The sequence below is a fragment of the Serinus canaria genome, chromosome 1 (genome assembly GCF_022539315.1).
Source record: "Serinus canaria isolate serCan28SL12 chromosome 1, serCan2020, whole genome shotgun sequence".
NCBI lineage: Eukaryota > Metazoa > Chordata > Aves > Passeriformes > Fringillidae > Serinus > Serinus canaria.
In genome coordinates, this window is record NC_066313.1 from 74,164,867 (window position 1) to 74,177,508 (window position 12,642).

At 34.1% G+C, this 12,642-nt stretch overlaps 1 protein-coding gene across 4 annotated transcripts in view; it reads right to left on the reverse strand.

The window, feature by feature from the left end:
• Positions 1 to 12,642, reverse strand: part of UGGT2 (UDP-glucose glycoprotein glucosyltransferase 2) — a 76,078-nt gene that overhangs the window by 23,215 nt on the left and 40,221 nt on the right. For all 4 annotated transcript variants that reach the window (XM_009085680.4, XM_030234942.2, XM_050982191.1 and 1 more), the window contains 6 exons: positions 11,783 to 11,877; positions 9,259 to 9,465; positions 7,959 to 8,090; positions 5,936 to 6,063; positions 4,653 to 4,748; positions 3,440 to 3,542 (listed from right to left, as the gene is read on the reverse strand). In XM_009085680.4, coding sequence (XP_009083928.2) covers positions 3,440 to 3,542; positions 4,653 to 4,748; positions 5,936 to 6,063; positions 7,959 to 8,090; positions 9,259 to 9,465; positions 11,783 to 11,877 — 761 coding nt within the window. The remainder of the gene's footprint in view (positions 1 to 3,439; positions 3,543 to 4,652; positions 4,749 to 5,935; positions 6,064 to 7,958; positions 8,091 to 9,258; positions 9,466 to 11,782; positions 11,878 to 12,642) is intronic.

A 12,642-nucleotide genomic window follows, 5' to 3' on the forward strand; every position in this document is an offset into this window, starting at 1 on the left:
AAATGAAACGAAACCCTCAACCCAATAGCAAGAATGATTTTTCAGCAATCTGCATTGATAGGCTTTTGTGTATCAAATGAAATTATCTTGCAGAAGGCTGATGCATCATCCCAATTCATTAGCTGACCATGAAATTTAGTACAGTAGCAAAAAAAAAAAAACCAAAAAAAAAAGTCTTTCTTAATTAACATTTCAAAGGACTTTAAACTGGAAATGACAAATATGACAATAATTCATTATCTCTGTGTTTTTCAACAATACAACTTCTGAAATACTGAACTTGGTTCTATTATTTAGGGCTTCTGAGGACACCAAAAACCAGGGCATTTGAGTTAACACATGAAAATGGTGACAAAATTAAGACAACTCTTTTATAGGATACTTGAAGAATTCAGTCTGTTTACTTTAAATAAGAAAATTCAAAGAGCATGGAAATTTAGTTCAGGGAGCCCTATAAAACATGGTTGAAATATTTCAGGAGGCCTGAAAATTATTCAAGAGCTAATTTTATTGTGCATGTGCACAATATAAAGTCATTTACAAGAAACTTACTTGAGTTACCACAACTCATCTGAAGAACATTAACTCAATAAACCATGATTATCTAACCAGTCACTTGGAATTGTTTGTGAACTTCAGAACAAGTATCTGCACTGAAAACAAACTTATAATAGAATCTTCAACAGAACTGGCAAAATGATGAGAACATCAATGCTTACAGCACGGATGTGAACAAAAACCTGTAATTCCAAGTCTGAGTTTAACAGTAAGGTTAATTAGCCACTGGAAAATCTCAGTAGGAGCTCTAATCTGTACTCAACTGCATGGTAATATTTAAATTAGGAATTGATTAAAAAATTATTTCTACTTCAAATGATAATTGTGAAAAAGGAGTCCTGTGACATGCATTATATAGGCAATCAGACTAGATCACCAAAAGGGGCTCCTTCAGGGATTCCTTTCACTTTAGGGATGGAATAGTAAGTCCTTACTGAAGACAAAATGAACAAAGGAAAAAAGGCAAAATATAACTGACAGAAAAAAAATAAAAGGTTTGATTTTTTTTCTCCACATTTTTGAGTTACTGGATACTTACTGGAACAAGTAAAAAAAAAAGATAATGGATAATCCTAAGAATATAGAATATATAGAATGATCTTTCCTCCTGTTTTTGGTGAACAATGAGGAAAAAAATCCACAACTCTTCAATTTTGTCCTCCATTTTAGCAGAAGGAATTTCTTCTTTTCTCACATCACCTTAAAGATCACCTTCATAACTTCAGGACTAGTTAGCTCCTCCACATATTCTGCTGAGACCTTATGTGGCCTAACCATGTTAAAGTTATGGCTGCTATTTAAATATTTGCAGTGGACAGCGACTCTGCCTTGTCTGGAAATACTTGATGCTGAAGTCTGTAACAAAACTTTTTGAAAAATGAAAACAAAGACTATATGGAAGGTGCTACTTGCCTCAGTCTGGAAAGGATCAGAGTAGTTCTTATGATACAATCCAGAACATATTTTAAAAACAGACAGCAGCTTTGACTGAGCTCTCATATGTGCTCTGACTCATACCTTCCTCCATCCTTGAACTGCCAGTCTCTCAGACTAAGCAGCAAAATTTAGATTACAGCCCACCTCTAGGTATTTACACCTCTCTCAATTTCAATCCCACTCAATATGAGTAACTTTTTGTTTGTATTTTTAATAAAAAAATACCAAAAGATTTATTTGAAGTAGCTATTAAGTGACAGAAAGTAATACAATAGTTTCACCAGGGTGAAAAAGCCAGTCATTATATGGACATATTCAATGCAGAATGGGGCAAGAATCACGTGTTCTGCCATGGTAGTTACTCAACAAATTTTGCACCATGAATAGTTACCAATCCAATATACTCAGCTCTAATACAATTATGTAACTGGAAAAAAAAAAAAGAGCCTTTTTATATAAATATATTCCAGTGATTAAAGTTTATACTATTTAAATCACCTATCTATAGTAAGCTAATCAGAAAGGCATTCATTTAACAACTTCGAGTTTGAGGCTTGCTGTACTTGCATGGCTGCTCTGCTTTCACAGCAGGATGGTGGCTTTCCAGGTAATGGTAATAACTTTATATATATATAAAAAATTTCCAGGCTATTTTCATTTTTAATAAGATATTACTGAAAAGTTAAATCTGCATTAAAATATTTCTGGTTTGTTTACTTTCAACAGCATTTCATTACTCTCTCCTAAGGGTTGGCTTCTTGAATAAAACTAGAGCTCCCATGACTCAAGCAGGATCTGCAACAGCTGAACAGCTTGGGACACCATGGGAGTCATTTGCCTGGGCATGCATGAGAGAGCCTGTTGAGCTCAGAGGAATAGAGGTTTCTGCTCTAAGCTACAAGATCCTTGATGTGATTTATACTCATAATATGAACTTCTTGCTAAATGGAGAGTTTCCAGTCCATTTCAACTTGAAAATATTTTCATGTGGTAATATCAAGCTTTCATTTTCACTGAGAAGGGTGAAATGAGAGATCTAGCTCTAGAGGTAAGCTAGTATTCTAGAATCCTGAAATAGCAAAATTTTTCATGAATTTAAAAAATGTTTTACTTCGCTCCACCATATGAAGAATGAGTGGATGCTTCAACATTTGATATAAAAAGGTATGAAAATGGGAGGGGGAAAAGCACTTTAAGAATTTATGAAACTTGCATAATTACTGCAGGAAAAAAGAAGATAAAATAGGAGGCAGCAAAAATCAAGTTGGAGGTTTCAGAATTATAACAGACTATAAAGTGAAGACAAAATTTACATTTTTATGGGAAACTATAAAGGAACCTGAGACACAGTGATATTCTGCAGTAGGCAAAAGAAGAAAATAATTTCAGCAGCTGTGTTTTTAAGACAGTTTCTCTTTAGAAGATCAATAGCTACACACAATGGAAGCCTATCTAGATATACTTGGTAGCATTAATCAACTGAGAAATATCCCTCCAAAAGCTGAAAGGTTTATAGTCCAATCTTCTCATGATGATATTACAAGTCAGATTTAGACCACCTCATTTAGGTGCCTTGGAAAACTAAGGTGATCTGCTTTAATGGAAAGAAGCACATACCTCCTGAGATTCTGAGATGCAAAAAATTATGTACACAACCTCCTCTTTTCTTTCTACTGACTGTAGAGAGCACTTACTTACAGGCTCACTAAGAGGACTGGGCCATTGGGCATCTGAATTTTACTTTCAAATGAGATATTCAAAATGATGAACTAGGTCATCCTCAACTTCTTTTATGAATTAAAATAACTAAACACATACTTTAAAGGAAAAGAAAGAATAACCAAATTTTGTTTACTCTTGACTACACTGTATGTGGAAATTAGAAAAAGTTTAGTAACAACCGAAGTACAAATCAGCAAATTATAAGAAATGACCACCATCTTACAATCAATAAGTGGGTCATCTTCTGTGCTTCTCTTGTCAGTGGATCCACAATAGCAACAACATCATAGAATGGGTCATTCTCTTGGGGCTCAACTTTTATCACACTGTTAAAAAAGTATACAAAACAAGTGACATGAAAAATCAAAACTGAATTTGTTGAAAGGACAAACATTTTTAGGGACAGATTTGTAATATCAGAGGTGTTTAAGATTTTACTGCTCGAGAAAATATTTCCCTCATTTCAAGCAATAATCATGATTGCTCCCTGTGAAACAATTAGAAAAGCTAAATGTGAACAGGAGTAAAAAATATAGCATTAATCTACATACTTCTATACTGGTTAGTGATTAGATACATTCTCTAAAACAAAATTAATATAATAAAACACTGTAAGACTTTAAAAAGGGCCTGTTTGTCATTTGTTTACAGCTCCCTTCATCAAGATCAGGAATCACTGGATCAGACTAGTGGTGGTGGTGATATAATTTAAAAAGAAAAAAAAAGGGGGGGAAATGGCATTTGAGAGGTGTGAAACTTGATAGGCTGGACTAGCTTTATGCATTCCAGAAAATAATTCATTTTGATAGACTTGATTAGGCTAAGTCAAGCAAACTCTAGTTAAAGTACTCTCTATTTACAGGAAGGACATGTCAGTAAACTTCATGTAAAAAATGGAAAAAAAAAATGTCATATGCTGTAAATACAGAAAAGGGACTATTGGAATTTGTTTTCCACAAAACATATGCACAGTACTGACTGCTACTACTTTAACTTTGAAAAAAGGTGTCAGCCTCTTAGAAAAGGCTACCACTGATTTCACTCCTGCCTTCACCAATAGGGACAGGCCGAACAACACACACAACTACTACTGGAGCACCTTTATCAACAAAAACAAGTAGAAATTTGGAAACAGCAAAAATTTTTATAAAAATTTTTAATTTCATCACAGTTTTTGTATTATCAGATGTCTTTTTAAAACATGTATCCCTCTGCTCTCTTTTCAGCAAAGGGTAAGGTTGGGAAATCAATAGGCATTACTAATGAATTTATGAGGAAAAAGGTACAGATGCATTATGCTATGGCAGATGAGCAGGCTGTTCATACAACAGTTTCAAAATTAGAATGCTTACTCAACTTTCTGAAGACAATGTAATCACCAGTACATTCAAATGTTAAAAAATTACTCTTAAGTGCATTATCACAATAAAACTGACCTGTGGTGTTCTTTGAGTAATTCAACATCTTGTCTCATCTCTGTTTTAGGCAAAGATGACAGCAGGGCATCTATTTTCATAATCAAATCACTGCCACTGTAATAAACAAGGCACACATAGTTTGGTTGTCATTAGAAAGGGAGCAAAACATGAACACTTTAATGTCACTCTCTTTGCATGAAGGATATTCAGGAAGCCCACATGCCAGACCTGGACTCTAAGGTGATTAACACCTCAGGACTTGGAGCTTGGAGTTAAACCTTTAGCATGACAATGCCCAAGAACCACTACAGCCTCAGAGAAACCTTGTGAAACAGACACTTCTTAACTTTAAGAGAAGCAGAATTCACAGAGTTATCGTTCAGCCTCATAGCAATTATTTTTCTCAATTGTTGGGTCTTCCAATCTGTGTAATTTGATGAAAATGTGGGGCTTTGAAGAAAATGTGGGGCTTGGACCACAAGACAAATTAAACCCGAACGACAAGTTTTTATTACTCACAAATTTGCCAAAGAGACCTGATTCAGAATCAAGAGAAGTGAGTATATGATGTTAAGATCTGCTGACATTTCTAGCTCTTTTTTTTTTTTTAAATTTTTTTCCCATTTAAGACAACATTAAGGAACAGACATAAATGACCTGGTTTCAAGGCTGGCCACATCTTTCAGTTTTTTCTATCAGAATTTTCGACTGAAGTTTCCTGAGAAATCTTATTTAATTTCAGTGTTGTAAAGTCACAATATCTGTCTAAATATATTTTGTCTCTCACTACTTATCTCCTTGAGTTCTACCTCTTGTTGATTTTGTTTTTCTGGTAATGATTCTTTTAGTTGTGCCAGTCCTTCTAGATAACAGAAATTATACTCAAAGTCAAGAGATACTTTAAGAGTATGATTTTGCTTTCTTCTTAGTACACAAGCTGTATCATTAGACTAGAAGATGGCCTGAACTCATTTCTTCTTTACACTTCTTCAGTGAAAAGATGTGTGAATGTTGTCTACTATGGTGTCAGGGCACAACATCAGCCCATGCCTCTACAGGCTCCCTTATTAACAATTCCCAAAGACAATGATTCCAAATATTAATACTCAGATTTGGCCTAAGATGCACTGTATTTTATCAAGCTTATTATTATTATTTACAATCACTCTTATGTAAACAAAACCTAGTAGGAATCCTTTACTGTTAGCTGTACTCTTGGTTGTAAGGACAGAGAAAGTAGGGAAAGTATTTGGAGTAAGTCAGCAGAGCTGCACATGTGTTATGAGGCAAGAGAATTTTACCTTTTACTACTGTTTCCCATCTCCTTGACAATAGCTTTAATCTTCTCTGCTGAGGTACTGTATGTTATCTTTTCCAACAAATTAAAGTCTTCTGCGTAGAATTCATTTTCATCTAAAGGACCCAGTACCTTAGAGAAAAAAAAACATTAGGTGTAGAATGTCCCAATAATGCTCTGTAAGTAAAAATAAACTAATATTTTAAATGAATGGACAAAATTGAATATGAAACCCCAATCTCTATATACATCAATACTATTGATTATAAAACTAATTAAATTTCATAGTAACTATGCAGGATTAGGTTTTTACAGTTATATGATTACAGTTAATTATCAATTACAAAGAATAACTGCAATGGAATAACTCCATGCTACTTTTCATTATACATCCTTCTGTTAAGGAATACACTACTTAGAAATAACTCTAATAAAAAGCTCTCTTATGTAAAATATTTGAAACTCAAATTACTATTTGTCTACCACATTCTTTAGTTCTTTAATTCTATGAACACAGTCTCCTTCTAGCACTTGTCAAATGAAGCAGAAAGGATAGGAAGAAGAGGAAAGGATACAACATGCATTAATACAAGAGGATACAGGATTACTGCATTTTTTGGTGTCTGAAAGAAAGGAAAGTGCCTTGGAGTCCCAGAAAATAGCTTTGAGGATGTTGTTTGGATTTCCTACTCAGTCTATCAGGCCAAATTGACCCAAGACAACTTCAATGGCCTACAGGGCTGCCAGGATGTAGAATCTCATTATATAAGTTGGGCGCTGAATGCCTCTTCCTCAAAATTCAACTGTTTCCTATAAATGAGAGGTTATATAACAAATTCCACTTTTGATTTTTTTATTAATGATGCATGAGATAGATGAAACCACAGTGTAATTATGAAATACTATGGTAATTTGGAGAAGTCAATTAGAAAAAATTAATTTGCTCATAAAAGCAAAACTTCTGTGATGAAATAGCAAGGACAGAAATGAAGGATATGCCATGTCTTTTTAAAAGTGATAGTTTAGAGTGAAAACACAGAGATATGAATATACATTATTAAATTTATCCAAATATTTTAATAAAACTTATTTTCCCAAAATTTAAAATATGACATTATTTTAGCTTTTTTAGGCATGAAGAACAGTAATAATAATTTATAAAATAAATTCACTAATTTAGTTATGAGGGAGCTGACACAGAAAAACCAACAATTCTTTAAGGCTTCATCAACAAAAACACTTTCTGTGTGTCTCTTAGCAGTATTTCAGTTGCATCTCAGAAGCATTTAGGATGCATAAGAGTATCTAAACTCACTAAATTTAAAGAGTTTCCAGTTATGAGATGCCAACATAGTTGTCTTTCTATTTCTTTTGAACTGTGAAGTAAATAGAAAATAGAAGAATTAAAATGTAGTTTGTAAATTGTATTTGCAATGCAAGGCATTGATTGTCATTTAACAAGCAATATATATTGAATACAGCATTATATTTTTTGATCACAGATCATCTATTGACAAAATGTAATTAAGGTTATTGGTTTCAGTATACACATTCAAGAAACTGAAACAACAAAATTACTATATGTTTATCTGTATATTAAGAATTCAGACTATAAAACAACTAAATATTTATTAAAATGTGGTCCTCTAGAGCTTGAAATACTAATCTACTCAATGTAATTTATATACATTTATCTACATAGTAAAATAAAAGTAACTTCAGGATCAAAACTTATTCTTAAACATCACAAATAATAACAGATACCTATTTTGAGAGTTTTGCCAGATTAACTCTAAAATAGCTGTGGGAATGACATACACACATAGTAGCTTCAATGGAATGCAGTTAATGAACAAATTAGCAAGGCAAAAAACAAAACAAAAAAGCAAGGCAAATGTTCATACCATTCTGTAACAACTGTCGGAATAAATGGGAAATCAATATAATGCATTTTCTTTAGTTTGAAACTGAAGCTCCAGAAGTAAAAAAATCCTGAAAGAGATTGAGATACCTAATTTCCTTCTTACCCTGCCATTGCTAATAACAGCCATTTGCCCAGGAAGCAGCTTCAAAACCTCCTGGCAGAACATCTGTTGAGTTTTAATTAAATCCAGTCCTAAAGTGTTGTACTTCTTCTCAAAAGTATCACCATCCATTCCCTAAAGCAAAGGTAAAGCATGAGATGTGGAATGATTCAGCAAAAATAAGTTTTGTAACATGTGAGGAAATCAAAGATGTTCTTTAAGTTATGTGGCAACCAGAAATCAAAGTAAAACAGCCACCTCAGCTTCTAACTGCACATAACTGCTGGTGGTGAGCCACCGCCCCACAAGCACCAGGAATGCAGTCTGTACCCTGGGGCAACTGAATAACCATGAGAGCAAAGATGAGCCTGAGGTCAAGCAATTTCTCCGTGATATTGCACAACTGCATGAAAAGTAACACTCTGTTAGCAACTCAACTGAATTCCCACTTTTAGGAAAAAGATATTAAAAAATTTGTAATACTCTAAAAACCCAACAGTCATTCTAGTATGGCCATTGGATACAATTTGAACATATTTTGGGGAAGCCAATATCATCCAGAAAGACACAAATTCATTTTCAAAGTGGAGAAAATCATGGCAAAATTGGAATTATGTCTCACTTGTCAAAATTATTCTGATATGTATCTCTTCACAAGTAATAAATAGACCAAGCAAACAGATTCATTCAGATACAAATAATAAAATGACAATAATTAGTAACATACTTAACATACACAGCTTCATTAGACACCTTTATGTCTTTCAAAATTTATTAAACATTGAAACAAAAGCATTACTCAAAAATATTCATTTTCTAATATGGTTCCAGAGAGTTTTCTTAGTCTTCCAGCACTTCCTATTTAGAAAGACTAAAATTTACAACTCCTTCTGAGACAAAAACCAGTAGTTAGCAGCTGTTATTTCATAACTCAGCTCCACTCTCATTTAGTCTTAACTTTTTCTGAAGTCTAAATTCTTGAAAAACATTAATACTGCAATTTTAACTAAACGAGAGAGCTATTAAAAACCCCCAAAATTAAAAATTAAACTATCTTGGTCTCAATTTTATTTGGTATCTGTATTCTGAATTTTTAAGTACCATCATATTTTTTTCCTTTCAAGAAATTCTCTATTCTTTAATCACATGAAAGTCATCAAAAATCCAAATCTGCTTGAGAAGAAACAGTATATGGCTTATAAACTTCATGGCATTCAGCCAAACACTGTTATTCTCACCACCTCCTTCCAATAAGATATATGTAAAATGAAAAAGGAAGTAATCTAATTTAGCTTGTACTCACTGGGATAATGAATTTAACAATTTTAGTTCCAGCAGCAAGGGATTTTGCTGTCTCTTCCTTACTGAGTTTACTTAGGAAACTTCTTAAGTTGCTGTTGTTTTGGGTTAAAAAAGCAGCCAAAATTCCTCTTGCAATGGCTGTGTTCTCTTCCTTTATTTTTGATGAAGGATTGTTCAAAATCCCAACTCGTGTATGACTGCTTGTTTTCTGCAAAGAAAAACACAGAACAATAAGTAATTTTACAGTTCCATCTGCTGTTACCTAATGTATTCATATCATTCATAACTATGTGAAATGCCCTTGAGTATTTAATTTTTTGCAGCTATTTGTCTTTAGAAAAGATACATCAATGACTAATTCAGAACTCCAACTTTGGGTAAAAAAAGTGATTAGTAAGGATTTACCTATTCTGTGATAAATATTTTAAATTGAAGTGTTACATTTCTTTAATAGAACAATTGCCTTTGAGCATTTTGAAGAAGCATGTTTTTAACAAAGGACATAAGCAAGTGCTCATTTACAGATTTCAGAACTAGCTTTGTAGATGTCTGTTTTTTCAAAAATTATTGAACCAAGCATAAAATAAATGCAAGGGAATTTATCCACTTATCACTTTTAAAGTTCAGCAGGAGCAAAATCCTTCATTTGCTAAAATCAGTGATGCCACTCAAATTTTACCAGAGAGTGTGATGATTCTAAGGTAGGATCAAATAACACCACTAACTAAAGAAAAGGTAAATGGACTCCAATGCAGGAAAGAACAAAAAATAAGCCATGCAGTCACTGGTATTCAGCACTTAGTGGAAAGGCTTCCACTAAGTACTCCCAAGATGGTCAGAAAACTATGAGGCAGCACTGAGGAATCTGGGCTTGCTCCATCTGGCAAAGAGGAGACCACAGAGAACTTGAATAGCAACCAAGAGTTACTGAAGGGAGAGTGAAAAACATGACAGGGCTAAACCCTTCCTGGTACTAGCAAAGAGTAACAAGAGGAAATGCTCACAAAGTTTGGCCTGGCAGAAAAGAACTACAATAGGAAGGCAGTGCAACACCAGAGTAATTTGAAAAGGGAAGGGACAGAGTCATCTCCTTGGAGATTTTCAGAAATCCTTCAAACACACCTACAGCTGACCTGATGTAATGAAGGCAATAATTCCACTTTGAGTGGGAGGCTGAACTGGATGACCTCGAGAGGTCTTTTGCAGCTAAGACAGCTCAATAATTTTATAAAGGAAGTAAAAATTTATCAGAGTTTTCAAAGTAGCAGGTATTAGCTGGAATAGCTAGAAGTGAATTTCCTTCAGCCATTTTTACCCCATATTTAGGCATGCTTTTCTTCAAATGCTGATGGCAAGTCATGAGCAAGTGGTGAGTATGCCAATTCTACTACTATCAGGAATTATACTAGACCCTGACTTGAGAGACAAAAGGGACTAGAAAGGAATAAGTAACCTCAATAAAAATCAATGGACTAAAAAAAATACTCTTTCATTTTATTTCTCATGAAATTTGAAAATCACTAGATGAAGCAACACATGAAATTCATCTAATGTTTTGGGGTTTTTTTCCTAGATTCTTCTCACCAACACAAGGGGCCTTGACCAGGTGGTTCTCACCTCTTAGGCGGGAGCTGTGGCACATTTCCCCTGCTGAAGAGGGTTAAAAAATGAAGCTACAGAGGGACTACACCTGTCAAGCCTGAGACATAAATCAAGTAGTTAAAGAAATTAAATGCTTTTTTGTAACAAGGACTTGTACTGAATATTCTTCTTTATCTTTTTTAAAGCCTCTTTCTAAGACATAGCTGTCATCACATTCTCTTGGCAACATCCCAATTTTCTAGTTCCCTTAGGGTGGTTCCTATTTCATTCCTGATTAGAAAGTCCAGATGCCTTCCTGATTTCAGTTTAAGTACTCTTTTGACCTGCCCCAAACATAGGGTCTTTCTGTAATTTATATTGACTTGACATTTATACTGTCTGAAGTATATTTATATTTCAGACATTCCTACCTTAAATCCTGTTATTAACACAGAAGAACTTAAAAATAAAAATAAGCAAACTCATAAGTGTGGATGATCCTCCTAGCATATTAAAACACACAGGAAAATTGTTCTCAAAAGCACACAAACAGTACAGGGGGAAATGGTTGCTTCATGGCCACAGCTGTGCCACATAATACAGAACACTGCTTAATGGTTCACATCAACAGGCAGTATCCCAAAGTCCTTCCAGGTACCATTCTGGGCTACCTGATGAGAGAAAGTCTAACTGGGAAGAAATTCACCCTTTTAATATTTAATACACAGTGTCACAGGTTGTCTCCTGCATTACAAGTCCATGAACAAAATGATCATTTCCCTTCAGGAATTAAGTAAAGCAAAAGCACAATCTCTTAAGTCTGCACCTGTCCAACAACAAAGTTGCTGCACTTTTATTTAAGAGTATGATTTTTGAATGTGCAAAGAAAGTTGTTAAGAACATATTCATAATAACTATTTTTATAAAACCTGCTAGAAACTCACCAGGCTTTTCAAGGCATCAGAAAGCAGTCGCCTACCAGCTGGCTTATCAAAATCAGCAACAATCCAGACAGTAACAGCATACAATGCATCTTCATCTGAAAATTTAAGATAATCCTGTTTTACATTCTGGAGAATCTTCTCATGACTAATGAAAACCAAATTAATTCTGTTTGTCATTTCTAAATTCATGTGTATGTTTGACTGCTGACTCCAACTGTAAGAAGGATCTTTGCCACATCAGAATCTTTTGCCCTCTGAACTGAAGTAAGATTTTTAAAAGGCAATTTATCACGTTAATAGGAGAGAGAGACTTAAAGAGCTGATCCATTGAGACAAGAGGGCCCTAAATAATTAGTTCCAAATAACAAAACCTGCTTTATCATAGGTTACTTGTCAACATTTGATAAAGGCTGATCATATAGCCAGGAATGAAAAGAATTAAGCAGTTACATAAAGTAGGCCAGACACTTTCCCTGGCAAGATAGGGAAAGTCCTTCAACTAAAGACAGAGAAAAACTTATTATTTCTGGACACCAATAAGAATACATAAATACAGTTCAAGGAAAGCAAACTACTGTGTAAGTGCACACACAGATATTTTCTGTTTTTCTTGCTCTATGATTTCCTGTTCTTTACTTGTCATAGAAGACCAATGGTAGGTGGAAAATTCTGCAAAATTATCTGTAGAAGAATATCAGTCTACATAGGTCTACCATACATTCCCTAAAACATAATGAATAGGGGAAGAAATTTTCCAGGGTTCTGGTGAGATGCTAGGAAAAGGTTATTATTAACTGTTGCTGTGGTCTAGAGAGACACATTGAGGAGAGAGATTTGAAATGTAGATTCCAGCTTAAAGG